This window comes from Giraffa tippelskirchi, chromosome 8 (genome assembly GCF_054371585.1).
Source record: "Giraffa tippelskirchi isolate mGirTip1 chromosome 8, T2T-mGirTip1v1.2.pri, whole genome shotgun sequence".
In the NCBI taxonomy this organism is placed as follows: domain Eukaryota; kingdom Metazoa; phylum Chordata; class Mammalia; order Artiodactyla; family Giraffidae; genus Giraffa; species Giraffa tippelskirchi.
The window spans coordinates 140622934-140639308 of NC_137282.1; the positions used below are offsets into that span (position 1 = coordinate 140622934).

At 43.9% G+C, this 16375-nt stretch overlaps 1 protein-coding gene, 1 long non-coding RNA gene and 1 other non-coding gene across 3 annotated transcripts; all 3 read left to right on the top strand.

The window, feature by feature from the left end:
* The first annotated feature begins 28 nt into the window (after nt 1-28).
* LOC145516251 (uncharacterized) lies at nt 29-2978 on the top strand. The gene is made up of 3 exons (XR_014061238.1): nt 29-222; nt 683-784; nt 1689-2978. It is a non-coding gene; the product is annotated as an uncharacterized LOC145516251 (long non-coding RNA).
* TRNAC-ACA (transfer RNA cysteine (anticodon ACA)) lies at nt 1076-1147 on the top strand. The gene has a single exon. It is a non-coding gene; the product is annotated as a tRNA-Cys (tRNA).
* A 1864-nt stretch (nt 2979-4842) lies between the features above and the next one.
* Nucleotides 4843-14822, top strand: TMEM14A (transmembrane protein 14A). The gene is made up of 6 exons (XM_081517387.1): nt 4843-4907; nt 7670-7754; nt 9183-9267; nt 11223-11324; nt 12669-12756; nt 14217-14822. Exons 3-6 carry the CDS (start codon nt 9198-9200, stop codon nt 14254-14256), a joined length of 300 nt encoding a protein of 99 aa, XP_081373513.1. The 5' UTR covers nt 4843-4907; nt 7670-7754; nt 9183-9197; the 3' UTR covers nt 14257-14822.
* The last annotated feature ends 1553 nt before the right edge of the window (nt 14823-16375 follow it).

Sequence of the window (16375 nt, forward strand, 5' to 3'; positions counted from 1 at the left end):
GCTGCAGGTCGCTCACGACCAAAAGAGATGGTCCCGACTATGGTCTGGGCTGTGGCCGGTGCCCACCAGCGGGCTCCGCGGCGTCCTCGCCGGGGAGGGTACAGCTGGATCTGCTATGGGGGTCAGAAGCAGGTCAGGGCGAGCAGCCGGTGGAGACGATGCGCCCAGCCGAGAACAGGCACGGGGCCGCCGGAGAACCGTCCAAGAGCGAGCAGGGCGCGGGTAGGGGCTGGGAAACTCGGGAGTCCCTGGGTGGCCTTGGGCATCGTCCCCAAGTTGCCTGGCCTAGAGGGTAGGAGGCCGGGAGTCAAGTGTACGCGCGGACTGGGGCTGAGCGAAGTCCTGCCGTGCCCCAGCCAAGACCTCCATCCCCCCGCACGTTCTCCCCTCCAGCTGGGAACGGACTCACTGTGTGACCGCAGTCTCTGTCCTAGGAAGGCCACGTTTCCTCACAGCGATATCGGAACACAGAGGAAGACAGGGGTAGGCGGTAGCACTTTGATAAGAGGGTGTCTTCTAGTTGTGACCGCCGCCCCGGCCCAGGGTGCCCTTTCTTTGCCCTCCGAGCCTGAAGGGGATGAGGTCTTGAGTTTTGTTAGGGCCTAGGTGAAGTTGAGATCTCAGTAAGGAGGAGGTGTAGCTTTGTTAACTGTCTTTCCAAGATGAAATCTTTCATCCTCAGGGTGAGTGAGAATGGACTTTTGCTGCGGATTGTGGCTTTATTTGTAATCCTTCCAGTGAAAACTTGGGGATATCCAGCCCTTCCTTGGCTCATGGATTTCTAGTAAGACATTCAAAGCTCATGACTTCCTTGTAAGACTTCTCGTGGCCATGTGTCTCACCCGACCTTTTCAGAAAATTGTTCATTGGTGGCATAAGCTGGGACACCCAACCTGTGTATTAACTGGCATGTTTTGTATCAGGAGAGTGCTAGTTTGTTGTTTTTTTTAATAACACTGAATATTGTGACCATGTTTTCTAAGAGGTCAGATAACGAAAATGAGAACGATTATACTGCCAACGCAAGCATGACCCCGTCATCAAAAAAAGGCTAACCAACTGTGTTACGTTAACTTCCCTGGTGGCTCAGATGGTAAAGCGTCTGCCTACAATGCAGGAGACCTGGGTTCAATCCCTGGGTAGGGAAGATCTCCTGGAGAAGGACTTGGCAACCCACTCCAGTATTCTTGCCTGGAAAATCCCATGGACGGGGAAGCCTGGTAGGCTACAGTTCATGGGGTGGCAAAGAGTCAGACAGACTGAGCGACTTCACTTTCACTTTCTTATGTTAACAACAAATGGAAGGACACATACGGTTGGATCAAAAGGGGTGGGTGGTGGTAGATAATCCACACAGAGCATCCCGTACAGTGTGTGGGAAAGACTGTGGGATTGGGCATAGTGGAGAAGGGGGTGCGAAAGCACATTTGGAGACTGAATCTGGCAAGGTCAGAATGAGAGAGGTGAGTGCCTCCAAACAAACCATAAGTGTTGTCTTTTTGGGAAATGAAATCAGCCTTCAGTCAAAAGTATCAACAGCGGCTGCTGAATTAGCATGGGTGTCCCACATGAACAGACATGTATTGTCCTTTGGGTGCCTTGATTATTTTGTGAAACTGAGTACAGTCACTTTTCCTGATTCAGAGGCAGTGACCAAAATATCCTGTGGTTATATGATGAATTTACAGATGTCAGCAGCTGAGCTGTCACAACAAGCCTGTGGAAACAAAGTGGGTGGACATTTTTGGAGAAATGGAAATGAATTCCTACAAATCTAAAAACTTGTCGTTGCTAATAAGTAAAATTCCAAGTAGTCCATGTTCAAATATTTGTATTGAGTGGATATTTAGCTTAATGTCATCACATTGGACTGAGCCTCAGTGTCTTGAGCATGAGAACAGAGCTGCAGGTCAGAGTGAATTTTACTTTTGACCGTATCATATGCAGTTTTACCACTGCATCAGACAGAAGGATGTCCTAAAGGCTGCAAGCAACTCAGGAAAGTATTATTGGAAAGAAGACAGAAAGAATGAAAATATTCTACTGTAAATTGGGACAGAAAGAAATATGTCATCTTTTAAATATGGGAAATACCTGTTTAATCTTATTCATAGTTTCCTTTTAAAGTTTTACTTTATGTATCTTATTTATATATTTGTATTTAAAATATCCACAATGTGTCTATTTTAGAGATAAATGATACACATGTATTGAGATGCTTGTTCAAAATTTGTTTTACTGATGAGCAGAGAGAGGCCTAAATGATAAGTAACCACGTGGGATCTGGAAGAAGAATCAAAGACCTGACACAGGCTTTGTCATTTATTTAAAAATCAACTAGTCCCTTATGATGTTGGTTTCTATGAATCAATCTCCCAAAGCCAGGATGCCCCTAGAAGAGAGGATACAAACTGAGTTTCTGCACATTTGAAAATGAGGACCAGGCTCAGGATCACAGAGCACTTACTGATGTGCAAACATCTGTGGAGGTCCTGCCTGAGCAGCCCATCTGCAAATCAGTTGGGCTCTCAGCCTTGCCCTTCTTTCCTTCACGTCCACTAAATACAACTTAGGAAACCCTGCATTACTGGGGACTGGGAGTTCTGCAAATCCAAAGGGGCCCGAGGATAGAAATCAGGAACTGGAGAACCTGGGTGGGAAAAAGAAGTTTCTGTGTTCACCAACCCCTAACTGAAATTTAACATTTGTTTCCATTAGGAAAATAGGCAGCAAACCAAGTAGTACTGGTAGCTGTGACTGTGTCATCCCCAGGAATCACAGATATTCACATGTTACAGATACCTCAAAGTATTCTTATATGCACCACTACTTGGAAGTTACGGTAATTACTATACCCACTCCTAGATCCCGTGATTTAATAATAAAGCACATCTTTAGCACAGATTTAAATGTTTACTACTTTAATAACTTACCTTCTTTGGATAACTTTATTTCAATAAAACTGGCTTCCCTGGCAATCCTGTGTATTTTATCTTGTACGTTTCTCCAGGAGTGGTGGCACATTGGAAGTTAAGATTCTGCTGTGGATAATGAACAGACAGCTTTACAAAAAAGGTAGAGGTGAATAGATTTTGCTGCACCCTCACCTTGGGCTCTAAGCTTCCCATTAGATGGAGTAGGTGGCAGTTGGTGGCATGTAAGTTGAGAGGACAGTGGCCTTTATATCGTGCTTTCAGCCTCTAAGACTTCAGTGACAGGGCTGGAAGGGATCTCAGCATCATAAATCCAGGCTCTGGGGTTCAGGGGTAAGTTATTTACTTGAGGAGGGGGATCATATTAGTTAAAGACACTGAGGCATCTCAAGATAGTTTTTGGTTTTATTCTGGATAGAAAAAGTGTCCTTGGGAGAGAGAAAAAGGAGGGAGGAAGGAAAAGAGAGACACACACATGTGGGCATGCACACGTGTGGGCGAACACACGCACAAGGGTGCCAGCATGCACTGGGCTAAGGATGGGCATAGAAGGGGATGAGGAGAGCCGGAAGAACTCAGCACCAAACTCCAGCATACCACTTCCTCCATCCACATTCCAGCGCTTGCCATCAACTCTCCTATGAATCTCCCAGAACCCTGTTAACTCCCTCGGCCCACCTTAGACTTCTCAGAAGTTATAGTCACACTGCCTCCTTGAAACACGTTTAAACACAAGGAGCAGATTCAGCAAACAAATTTCACAAGGTTTAATTTATATTCTTAGGTTTCTTTTTTTAACTTTAAGAAATTCTATTATTCCCAACCCCACGGCACCCCTAGAGCTACTTGATGAACCCTAGATGACGCTTTCCTGGTGGCTCAGACGGTCAAGAGTCTGCCTGCAATGCAGGTGACCTGGGTTCGATCCTTGGGTTGGGAAGACCCCCTGGAGACGGGAACGGCAACCCACTCCAGTATTCTGGCCTGGAGAATTCCATGGACAGAGGCGCCTGGCGGGCTACAGTCCATGGGGTCGAAAAGAGTCGGACACGACAGAGCGACAGCCTAGATGACAGCCTTCTTCAAATCTGAAGAGCTATTATATAAGGAAGAGGGTTGTAGTTACTGGCAAGTGGCCTGGAAGGCAAAAATGGAGTGAGATGAGAAGTTGTAGCCTGGAGGCAGGATTCACAGGTTTATCCCTGGGAACGTGTTATTATGGAATTAGACATGATTTAGTGCCTTTCACTCTGTACCTGGCACTCTGTACCTGGTCCCTTCAGGTACTTAAGCCCGGCAAATCCTCGGTTTTACCAGGATGCTGCTCTCCGCACCACATCTAGAAAACGTCGTAGATGGTGCGATGTAATGACGGGTGCTCGGGCTTTGAAACCAGACAAACTCGGGCTCTGACCTTTGTACCCCACTTAGCAGTTGAGTCTGTGGAAAACTCCTTCGCCTCTCCGAACCTTAGCTCCCTCCGCTGAAAATGGGGTCAATCTGCTGGAGTGTACGTAAAAGGCCTGCTCGAGAGGCCCCACAAACGCCCCTTAAATGAAGGAATCTCTTCACCGGTTAAAAATCTTTTGCCATCCGGAACCCTCATTACACTCAGCTCCACGCCCAGTCTCGCTCCGCCCGGCAGGGGGCAGCAGACTCCAGTCCCAGGATCAGGGCCAGGCCCGAAAGCCGGGCCGCCGGAGCAAGTGGCCGGGTCCCGAACGAGTGACCAGGTGTGGCCGCCGCCTGGGATGCTACAGCGCCGGCACTGCAGGTGGTACAGCGAAGTAACAACCTCAGCTGCGCCGGGAGGGCACCAGCAGGATAGCACCGAGCTGCGGAGGAACGGATGCAGCGCATGCGCGTTCGGGGGCGGGGCCGGTGCTTCCTGGAACCAGTAGCCCCGCCCAGTGCTGGAAGGCGAGCTCTCAGAGTGGGAAGACGCTGGCGGCGAGGTTAGCTTCCCGGTTCCAGGTACGAAGTTTTCCCGTAGCTGGTTTCCAACTTTTTTCTTTTCAGCCGCGGGGAGAGCTTGAGGCTGCAGGTGAGCTGTACATCTGGCTGTACCTCGAGATCTTTCTGCCCATAATTTTCATGCAAAGGTGCAGAAATAGGCAGATAACGATGCCGAGAAACTAGGGAAGATTTTGCAGGGGGTGGAGTCTCCTCTTCCGGGGATCGCTTCTCTCCTTTTTCTGGGAAGTCCCAGAATTTCTTCCTTCCAAGGTCCTGAATCTCCTACCTGTCCTCCCTCCTCCCTTCCCGGAGCTAGGGAGAGATGGAGAAGTGGGTGGGGCCCTTGGATCATCGCAGAAATGCTTAGTAAGTTTTCAGACCTTCCCAGCACCACCCAGACTTCACTCGAAAATGTCTTTCGAGCCCCAAGGAATTCAAAGGTAGGTAATTATTGATACTCAGCATATGGAATTGCTTTTTATATAATAGCTTAAGGAGATCTCTTAGTGGGTTCCCCAAATTTTGGAGGGCTTAGAGACTAGGCAGGGCCCTGTCACCTAGTTTTGTGCGCTGTGCAGTAAATCATTTTGCTGCATTGCACCCAAGATGCTTTCTGACCTTTCCAAGGGCTGGGCATCGCATTTGCGTTGGGAGCACGTGATGCGTCGCGCACAGCATCCTTATTCCCGTCCCCGCCTTGTTAACGCAGCCTGTGGCTTTCCTGTGTGATTCTGAGCAAATCAGACGGTCCTGCAAGGGAAAAGAAGCAACAGGGCAAATTGCCTTTTGTTTGGATTTTCGCTGTAAACCCTTACAAGAGCTGAGAATAGATTTCTTTTGCCTCCTTAGAACAACACTCAGTTCCCTAAGGAGATGAAGGGCTTTTTCCTGGCAATGGAACTATACCGAGGGAAGGTCGGTTTCAGAGTATCTTAAGGCAGAAGTTATTCCTGAGTTTAGTCCTCAAGGAGCTTGACTGGCCGCAGAGGAGAGAGCTCAACGGAAGTGACTGTACATCAGGGCCCCAAGAGAGGGTCAGAGGAAAAACTGGGGGGCTCAGAGGAGGGAAAGGAACCAGCCTTCCAAGCAGGTGATTGACTTAAGGAAAAAAATTAGATCTCTAAGTTAGCACCTGATGATGAGTGATCTCCCTCATAACTTCACCTCTGTATGTAAGGGTGTTTCCTGACTGTGTTGCTCATCTTAGACTGAAGATGTTTTCCTGTCTCAGAAAACAATAGCAAGGCTCTCCTCCCCACTAGTGGTCCAAGCCAGAGACTCATCCCTTCCCTGACACCCCCCAACCCTGGGCTTGTTGATTCAGCCCCCTGACCTGTCCACCTCACTCCACTCTCATTTCTGCAGGCCAGACCACCATCATCTCTTGCTTGGCTTACTGCATCAGCCTCCCAGCCCATCTTTACCAGACTCCCTTTACAGGGTTTCCAGGAGTAGTCTGGCCCTTACTCACCAGCGCCCGCTCTTTTCACACCCCTTGCACTTCTCTCCATTTTAAAACCATGCCATGCTGTCTCATGCCACTAGGCGTTTGTAGGTGTCTCCCTTCTGCCTCCGACACACCCTTCCTTGCCAGCCTCCTCCCTTGCTTTACTCCTGCCCTCCTCAAGGCCCCAGCTGGGTCCCTGCTTCCTCACAGAATGAAGCTTAGGCTCCCAGCCTGGGAGGGTGAAGCTCCCGGTTATAGGGCCTGTGCCTCTCCTCTGAGGGCTCCCTCATGCAACTGCGCCCTTCCCAGTGCTGCACTGGAAGTCCTGGAAGACCAGGGCCGTGTCCATCAGTGGGGCTTTCCGTCTCTTCCTGCTGCCTGCACATAGAAGACACCCAAGAGATAGTCATTGATGTAATTGAGTATACATGCAAGTTTATCAGTAATATTATGGTTTGAGTCTATGAACACCTGCATCATAAATCCACCCTGCCTCAGTTGATTTCTCATTGTGCTGAAATAGTATTGCCCTTGTTCACGTCAAGCTTAAAAATGGGTGTAAGAGTGAAAGAGAGGAATCATCATTTGAGCAGCTAATATTTGTCGGATGTTCAGTGTGTGCCAGGCATGGGTTCTGAGTGCCTTACAGCGTTAACTCATTTTATCACCACAGCAACTCTGTGAGGTAGGTATTTTTATTATCCCTATTTTACAGATGGAGAAACTGAGATACAGAGAGATTAAGGAATGTGCCTAACATTACACGTTGGTGAAGCCAAGCATACACTGTGGAATGTGGTGGGCTCCTTGAGAAAGACAGGAAGTAGGACTGGATGTGAGGTGCTCACAGGGCTGAGGGTGATAGGTCTCCAGGTGGAAGACAGTTCAGTGTGGGCTAAGTTACAAGGCCAAGAAGTGCTTAACACAGAATGCAAAACTTTCAGGAACTTCAGTCTCACTTGCACGTTCACTCTTTTGGCAACGAACTTAGTTTTTGGAAGTACTACTGATTAGGAATGAAACTTCTCTGAGTCTGCTATCTTGGTTCTGCTGTGTTACCTCGGGGCTGCAGCTTGCCTTTTCTGTGCTTAGTTGCCTCATCTGTAAAGTGGATAATGACAGTACTTACCTTGTAGGGTCGTGGTGATAATTAAATTAGTTGATACATACAAGGCCTTACAGTAGTGCCTGGCACGTGGTAACTGCTCAGGAAAGACATCCTCATTATGATTTATCCATGGTTTTGGAACACAGGTCCTTCTTCTATATTTAGCCCCACTGGACCACTTCTTGGGCATCAACAACCATCCTGTTTTAATTCTTCATCCCACAGACATTGAGAATTTTCCATCATTGCCTCCTTTTCAGCGCCATCACCTCCTGTGCCTTGGGCTCCCAACCCCAGACCCTTCCTCACAGTAAGTGCTAGCTTACTCTCCTTTTCCATTCTTCTGGGCGAGTTTGTTACCAGTTGCTACAGAGAATTAAAGACCAGGTTAACCTAAATAGCAAACAGTGAGAAAATTGTGAAAATACAAAAAATTCTCATATACCATTCCTCGTGTATACAAAGATAATTATTTTTCCCATGGAGAAAATAGAGATGTAAAAAGATGTGCAGTCACCGCCAGGAATCTTAAAATTAAAACAAAACAAAACTCTAGAGCTTATCTCATCTATTCCCCTCACTTTGGGGGAGTTGGCCTTTTAGGGATGGGCATGGTCCAGGGTCCAGCAGCCACTAGTGACCAGACACCATATGTCCAGCCTGTAGCCAGCACTCTTTCTCCTACGTCTTGGAAAATTCCAGGCAGGATTTCCGTGGAGTTCTTCGAACTTTTCACCCGTGGGTGTTTTAGCTGCTGCTGTGAGGCCTGCAGGATCTCACGGCCACTCAGTTAACTTCCTGCCAGGGCCGCATTGCATTGCATCCTTCAGTGGTTTACCGTGGACCTAGCGTGGGCGTCTCTGCCACCACAGGAGAGCTGTCTCACAACAAAGCAAAGAGCACGTTGAAAGGGAATCAGTGAACAAGCACACGTCCATGTTACCTCTTTCCTGTTCCTAGGTGTGAGGAGGAGTGGGTACAGAAAGGAAAGAATTACAAGGTAGAATTAAGGTCAAGGAAGTTAGAAGAGCAGCTCCTTCATACCAGGTGGATGCTGCAGGTGGGAGTGGTTAAGGAGGTTAGGGGTGTGGCTGCGAAGGGGCGTGGTTACGGGTGTTAGGGGTGTGGCTGCGAAGGGGCGTTGTTAAGGGTGTTAGGGGTGTGGCTGAGAAGGAAAGGCGGTTCAGAGGGAGATGGTGCGTAGAGAATGTACGTGGGGGAGAAGGGGGCAAGTTCCAGGCACCGGAGTGCAAAGTGAACATGGCAGGGTCACTGCCCCGCTAGAAGACTGGGCTAACCAGAGCAGAAGTCCTGCTGGGGAGGTGGAAGGGCGTCCCCAACTGCTGCTGCTGCTGCTGCTAAGTCGCTTCAGTCGTGTCCGACTCTTAGCGACCCCATGGACTGTAGCCTACCAGGCTCCTCTGTCCATGGGATTTTCCAGGCAAGAGTACTGGAGTGGGGTCCCATTGCCTTCTCCATCCCTAACTGAGAGGACAGCAAGTCTTGCAGACAGGAGAGGAAAATCAGCCTCAGGTGTCTCCCTGAGTGATCTTGAGAGTGATGAGGATGGGGGGACGGCGGCTGAGTGTTGGGAGAGGGGAAGATCTAGCTGCCCTTTTCTTAGTGGACTAGAGAAATTAATTTATATAATTCTGTGGAATGCACATCATTTTTATATACATTTGCTCTCCCAGACTCTTTTTATCTTGTAAAATATGTCCCTTCCCCCTTGCTTTAGACTTGAACCTTGCCAATGGACCTGATTGGTTTTGGTTATGCAGCCCTGGTGACATTCGGAAGCATTTTGGGATATAAGCGGAGAGGTGAGGCCAAACGAGATTTTTCATCAAAAGGACCTGGTGGGAGGTTGTGCTGGAATCATCTGAGGAGTCGATAAATAGGACAGGAAGCTAATGAAGTCCTCAAGTGGCTGAGAACCAGCATGTGGTGGGAAGATTCGGGGAAGAAGGGGGGTTCCCTGGGGCTGGGTGAACAGAGCCTGTCATTCCAGAGCCTGGGCATCTGGGTTTCCCTTCTTCTGTTAATATCAGTTGCATAATTAATTGACTTAACTTCCTCTGGGCTACTCACTTATTATCAGATGAGTTTGTTTGGTTTTTTTACATATTCATAGTGTCAAAAGGGCTTCCCTTGTGGCTCAGGCTGGTAAAGAATCCACCTGCAATGTGGGAGACCTGGGTTTGATCCCTGGGTTGGGAAGATCCCCTGGAGAAGGGAACAGCTACCCACTCCAGTATTCTGGCCTGGAGAATTCCATGGACTATATAGTCCATGGGGTCGCAAAAGTGTCAAAAAACTGAATTATGTTGATATTGTGTGTTGGAACAGAAAATTTGTTCAGTACTTAGGTATAATATCTGAAGTAGTCTCTTCATCTCTGTCCCAAGATGGAGAAAACACGCAGTTGATAAAATAAAGGACTTTCACAGAGAAAAATGAAAGGCCAAGTTTTCTATTTTACTTTGTTTTGAGGTAAATGCATTTATATAGTCATAGTGTTCCACATTTCTCTTTCTTATTTTTTTAAGAAATTCATAAAATGAAGTTATATTTTGAAGACTGTTTTATAGTGACATTGGGGGACTTGAATTTCAGGTCTATATGGTTTTGAAGGTTACTTCTTTTAGTGATTTTTTGAGGTGTAGGAAAAAGAGAGAGAGAGAGCATGTGTGTGTGTGTATGTGTGTGTGTTGGGGTTGCTGGAGGGTGTGGCAGGAGAGGGTTACTTCAGTTATAAGGCATCTTCTTCCACTTGTTACCTGAAGAATTAAGCTAGAACCTAGAGCTTGTGGCTTCTATTTCTGGATGGGTGTGTGTGTGTATGTGCATTTCTGTACCTGCTGCAATCTGAATTTCCTGCAGATGTTTAAAAAACAGAGATGCCTTGTAACTGAATCACTTTGCTGTACACCAGTAACTAACACAACACTGTAAATCAACTATACTTCATAAAAATAAATTAATAAAAATAAATGATACATTTAAATCCCTCTCCCCCCCAAAAAAAACCCCAGAGGTGCCTTGACCCTAGAGATTCCAATCTGATAGATTCTAAATAGAGTGAGTGCCCTGAAGTGGGGACTATGTGTGTTGGTCACAATATCGCTGGCATGTGCCCTCTTGCTCCCTACCCGGGGCACAGGAAGTCCTCTCTGTCTGTCCCAGTGCCCGGGCAACACTGGGCAGGTACTGGGTGGGGGAGGGGATGGGTTGGCAGCTGGTTAGCTGAATCAGTGACCGAGTTTTTCCTGTTACTCATTGTGGTCGTGATCCACCCTTGAGTCCTGATGTGTTGAGGCTGGAAGCTTTGTTAATTATTCAGGACACAACCACTGCTTAGTTTGCACAGGACCCCCACTACCTCCATGAATTGAACACATCATTTATCTTATTTTTATCATCACAACCTGAGAGTGAAATAATAGAGGCAAAGACAATAGGGGGGATAAAAGAGGGGCATAAAGAAGTTAGATAATTGTCTAAGATCATGCGGTCACCATTAGAAGCACTACTACAAGGGAGGCTTTATCACCACACCCATCCCTCCTATTGCTGTGTACTTGGGGTTCAGCATGAAACAGTCATTTCTTAGAAACTGTCCATGGATAGTGGATACCTGATTTGGCCTTGTCCAGTTACAGTGCCCAAGAAGAAACACATTTTTTCCACTTGTTGCATATAACACACATTAAGTGATAAAGGCATGTCTTCATTTGAGGATTTTCTATCTGAATCCTTACTTTTTCTTCCCCTCCAGGTGGTGTTCTGTCTCTGATTGCTGGTCTTTCTGTTGGATTTTTGGCTGGCTATGGAGCTTACCGTGTCTCCAATGACAAGCGAGATGTAAAGCTGTCACTGTGTAAGGCATTTTTTTCCTGGTTATGCAAAATCAAAGCTTGGGGGTAGCTTTTTAATACCCAGCCCAGGTGTCCTAGAAAATACCGGTCAGATGGCAGGTGGCAAAATGCTTGTATGGAGATGGAACACTATTGTTTTTCCTTTCTACACAGACCTGATCAAAAGTAATGATGTGGCTGCCAGGCCTCAGAAGAAGATTTCTGTAAAGTTTGTTACTAGGAAGAGAAAATAAAATTAGAAAAAACTAGGAATTATGTCTGAATTTTCTGCTAACCCTCCTAAATGCATGTTAGCATAGTTTATGTTACTGTGAAAATATCTAAAAAAAGACAGAATTGGGTTATTTTATTGAATTCACAAACTGCTTTTAGATCCCACTTTGCCTTAAGATTTAACCTAGAAAAGCAAGGCTGGGACTTCCATGGCTGTCCAATGGTTAAGACTTTGCCTTCTAATGCAGGGAGTGTAGGTCTGAACTTCTTGTCAGGGCACTAGATCCCACATGCTGCAACTAAGACCTGACACAGCCAAATAAATAGATAAATATTTTTTTAAAAAAAGATATACATATATTGGGCATTGTATTCATATGCACTTAAACAGTTAATATATGTTATTGCCAGTCATGTTGATTTGTGTGCCATATCAACCCAGCAAATCAGCCAGCCCAGATTTTCAGAACATAGAATTCTGATTTTTCTCCTTCATTTACTGATTTTGCCTTGAAAGTTGTTCTTAAATTGTGGTATCAATGGCCTAGTCTCTTACATAATCTCTTATCATAGTGGTCCAGCTCCTGAAAGGCTGGTATGGTGCTTCTGAATTTAGTATTATTATTAGACAGTTGTTATATATTTCGTCTCCAGGCATTCATTTTTTCGAAATGGAATGCTACAAAATAAAGTCAGCCTTTTCCTACTATTATTTTATTACTCAGGCCTTACTTTAAAGATTCACTTTAGAAGCTGATTCTTTTCCTTCCGTTTGTTGGATGTCCCCTGTGCGTCTAGGCGTACTGCCTGGTGTTCTTGAAGCAACCTGAACGAGATCCAGTCCAGACCTTCCCGGGAGTGCTCTATAAATAGAAATTTAAGTTAGCAAAACACTTTTTCTTCTCAAGATATTTCAGTAATGAATTTTAACATGCTTGTTTACTCAAACCTTTTTGATTAGCTAATTTATAAAGTATTTTGACAGAACACTTTATCTTTTCAAGAACATAGCAACTCGGTACCAACACATAATCGTTGTTATATTAGAAAGCTAAAATCAAATCCATCTGTTTCATAAGCAAGCACTGATAACATGTTTGAGACCCTGGTTCATGCACTGGTCTGCTTTTTAGTTACAGCTTTCTTCCTGGCCACCATAATGGGGGTAAGATTTAAGAGATCCAAGAAAATCATGCCAGCTGGACTGATTGCAGGTTTAAGGTAAGAAAAACCTATTTTGATCTATTCTTTCCTCTGCTGTCATTTTGAAGTGCTGAATTTTGGGCAAAAGTCAGTTTTAACTTGAAAGGTCAAGGTAATTTTTATTACAGTCAGCATGACTATAAAACCTTAAAACATCATCCATTCAATCAATTGCTGACATTTACATGCCTGGGAATGTTTTTATCAAATATACTTAGTGTTGCTGTAGTATCTGATCACATGTACACAATTACCTTTTTTCAGTATAAAGAATTAAAATCAGCCTCATTTTTTCTCAGGATTTACCTGTCTGAGACAGTAAGTGTATTCATTTAAATCTGATCTCTCTCTTAGAGAGTTCAACAGTGACAGTCTCTCACAGTTATTTTGAGTTTTTAAGGGAGAAAACTTAATAAGCTTCACGTTTCTCTTAATCTCAGTAATTCTTTCCATGAGATTAAGCACATTCCTAAGTAAAAATTTGTGCATAACATTTTAAATTCTTCTTGGAAGCTGCCTTTATATGTTGAAAGCTGTCAATGTGTTCATTTTCTTTGATGTACCTTTTCACTTTTGGCAATTTATGCTAAAGAAATAATGAGATGTATACAAAGACTGATGTTTATTGCAACTCTGTATCTAGTTGAAGACATGATGAACTGAAAAATTAGAAGCAGCTTGAAAATTCACGAGTAAGGAAATGGTTCAATAATTGTTTTGTCCACTTAGTGGAATATTGAGCAAGCATTGCATCTCATGTTTTCAAAAACCATTTAGTGATGTTTGAAAATATTAATGACAAAATAGGAGATGAAAACAGAATAAACAACCAGATATAATGTGATCTCAATTTTTTGAAAGTCTGTATATAGAAAAACAAGATAGGAAGGAAGGAAATACTTCATATTAGTAATCTCTAGGTGGTAACGGAGTGAGAAATTTTCTGCTTTCTACTTTTCAATAGAATTTTCTAGTGTGGCTGGATATAATGTTTATGATTTGGGAATGAAAATGTGATTATACAGGGCTGCTTTCTAATGAGAGTGCCGTGCTAATAATGATACTTGGTGGTGGAAAGTCAGAGTACAGGTTAAAAGGATAAGACTCCCAGCATGGAAAGGAGCTGAGATTGTAATGCACCCCAAATTGCCCTTTGATGAGTTTTTCAAGCTCCTTGCCTTTACTAACTATTGAAAATTTTGTTTCCTAACCTTTCTCATATGAAAGTTCAGCCCAGATTTTCAGAACATTGAATTCTGATTTTTCTCCTTCACTTACTGGACATTTTTTAAGTGGCCAGTTCAGTCACATCTGGGAAGTTGAAGTACAGGGATCCTGAGAGCATCTCTGGCCCGGGGAGCAGCAGCAGAGCCGCACCCTGGAAGCCAGGGTCTAGTACCACCCAGGTCAGGTGGGCACGTGAGCCTTCCTTCACCTCGCGAGTCACCTCCCCCGGCCTGTCTTTTATTTTAATCCAGCCTCTTGATGATCCTGAGACTTGTCTTACTGCTGCTTTGAGAATCCAGAGGAAGTGAAAACTAAATCCGAGTCGTTCTGCTGTAACGGGCAGAAGCCTACTGTTTGTACTGAAAAGATAAATTCCAGTATGGAATGTTCAATGTGGTCTTATTTTATGTTGGAAACGACCCAAGAAACACTGTTGCCTCTAATATGGACACTACTTTGAGGGATTTTTGTTTTTTTTAAATAAATAGTTTAACTGTTTTCTATTTGTTAGATTCTGATTTCATTAAAGATATTTTCATGAAATTGTGATATACATCATAAATTGTGATGTGCTCTTTGATTTTTTATGTCGTGTTTTATAGATGGTGGTTCCAAATACTCAGGCCTGGAGTAAGTTTAAATTATAAACTAACTTATCAGATGATGGAACGCCCTAAGTGGGCTTCACAGAATGCTCTTGTATCTATTTTTCATTTGTGTTATATTTGATTCTTTTATCCATTTTAATTGTATTTCTGCCAGTGGTTTTTTTTTTTCTTTAATAAACTTCATCCCCAGCACACTCTGTACAAATAGAATGTATTCAGTATTCAAATAAAAGACCTGTTTTAAACCTGTTTCTCTCATTTTAAAGTCTTCTCTATATCCTCATCATCTTTGATAGTATTTTTCCCAAGGATTTTATTCTACTCCCTTTATAATAACAGAAAATAAATAAAAGTTTAAACGTTTACAATTTGGAATAATAAAAAATGTTAAGAAAATATACTGATACATGGCTCCCTGATTGTCATTCCTTAATATTTTATGTTAAATAGTGTTAGACTACTGAGGGCATCAGATCACCCTCATTCCAATACTGTGAAGATCAACTACAGTTAATTAACTACCATTCTCAAAACCAACAGCAAGAAACATCTCTATTTCCAGGGAATCCTGCCATTTTCAGAAGACAAAGAAGACAGATGCAAAGATGAAAAAAGAAAAAATCTGTCTTCCGCTTATTCACTTATAAAATATTTTCAATATTATTGCATAAGTTATAGGAACTCATTGTAGACAAATCAGAAAATATGGATAAGCTAAAAACATTTGTCCTCCTTACTGGCCGTCTTTCTCAGATTGAGCAGGTGTTTAGTAGCTGTGCCCTTTTCCTTGTGGCTGTGTCTTAATGAGTAGCAACATGGCATTCGCAAGGTAGAAATTGGGCACTTGACTACCTTTAAAAAGAATCCTGTGTGAGAGTGGAGTGTGCGTGTGAGGGCGTCTCTTCTTTTTTCCCCTCTGCTCTTTGTTTTTTCAAAATAAGTCCTCTTTCACACTGCTATATATAAAATAGGTAACCAACAAATACCTACTGTATAGCACAGGGAATTATATTCAGTATTGTGTAATAACCTGTGATGGAAAAGAATCTAAAAAAAGATAGATAACTGAATCACTTTGCTGTATACCCGAAACTAACACAACATTGTAAATCAACTATATTTCAATAAGTTTTTTAAGAAAAAACAACCCCAAATAAGTGATCTTTGGGTCTGCTCATGGTGCCCAGTATTAAGGCTTTCTCTCCACGTCCTCTTCTTCTGTGTCCCCAAACTTTCTCATTTCAGACAGTCGGTGGTGGGGATCCCCCTCTTTCTCTCTCAGATATTTTCACCAGCAAAAGGAAAAAACGGGGGGGAGGAGCTGACATAATCACCTTGGTGCTCTTCTCCAAGCCTTCCTTTGACTCTTGAGAAGCCCAGAGACATTAAGTGATTTTCCTAAAGTCCCTAAGCTAAAGGATGGGAAGGACCAGGGCTGGGATCTCTTCTCTCCAAGCCCACCATCTTCTGGATACTCTCATCTTAGCAAATGTCTAATTTGTATTTAACTACTTTTGATAGGAAGAAGCCATATTCCAAAATTAATAACAAATACAAGAATACAGATAGGGGTAACCAAAATAAACCAAAGCTTCCCCCAAAGCATTTTCCCTTAAATTTAAAGATTACTTGTGACTTTTCTGAAGTGTAATTTGAAAAAAAAAAAAGCATATGTTCCTGATTTCAATTTCTCCTAAAATTTCTCATGTCAGGAACTGCAGGCTAATTTTTTGCTATCTGGTTTGGCAAGACTCCAGAAGCTCCCAAAGTGGAGCCCAGTCTAAAATTCCAATCAGGGCATT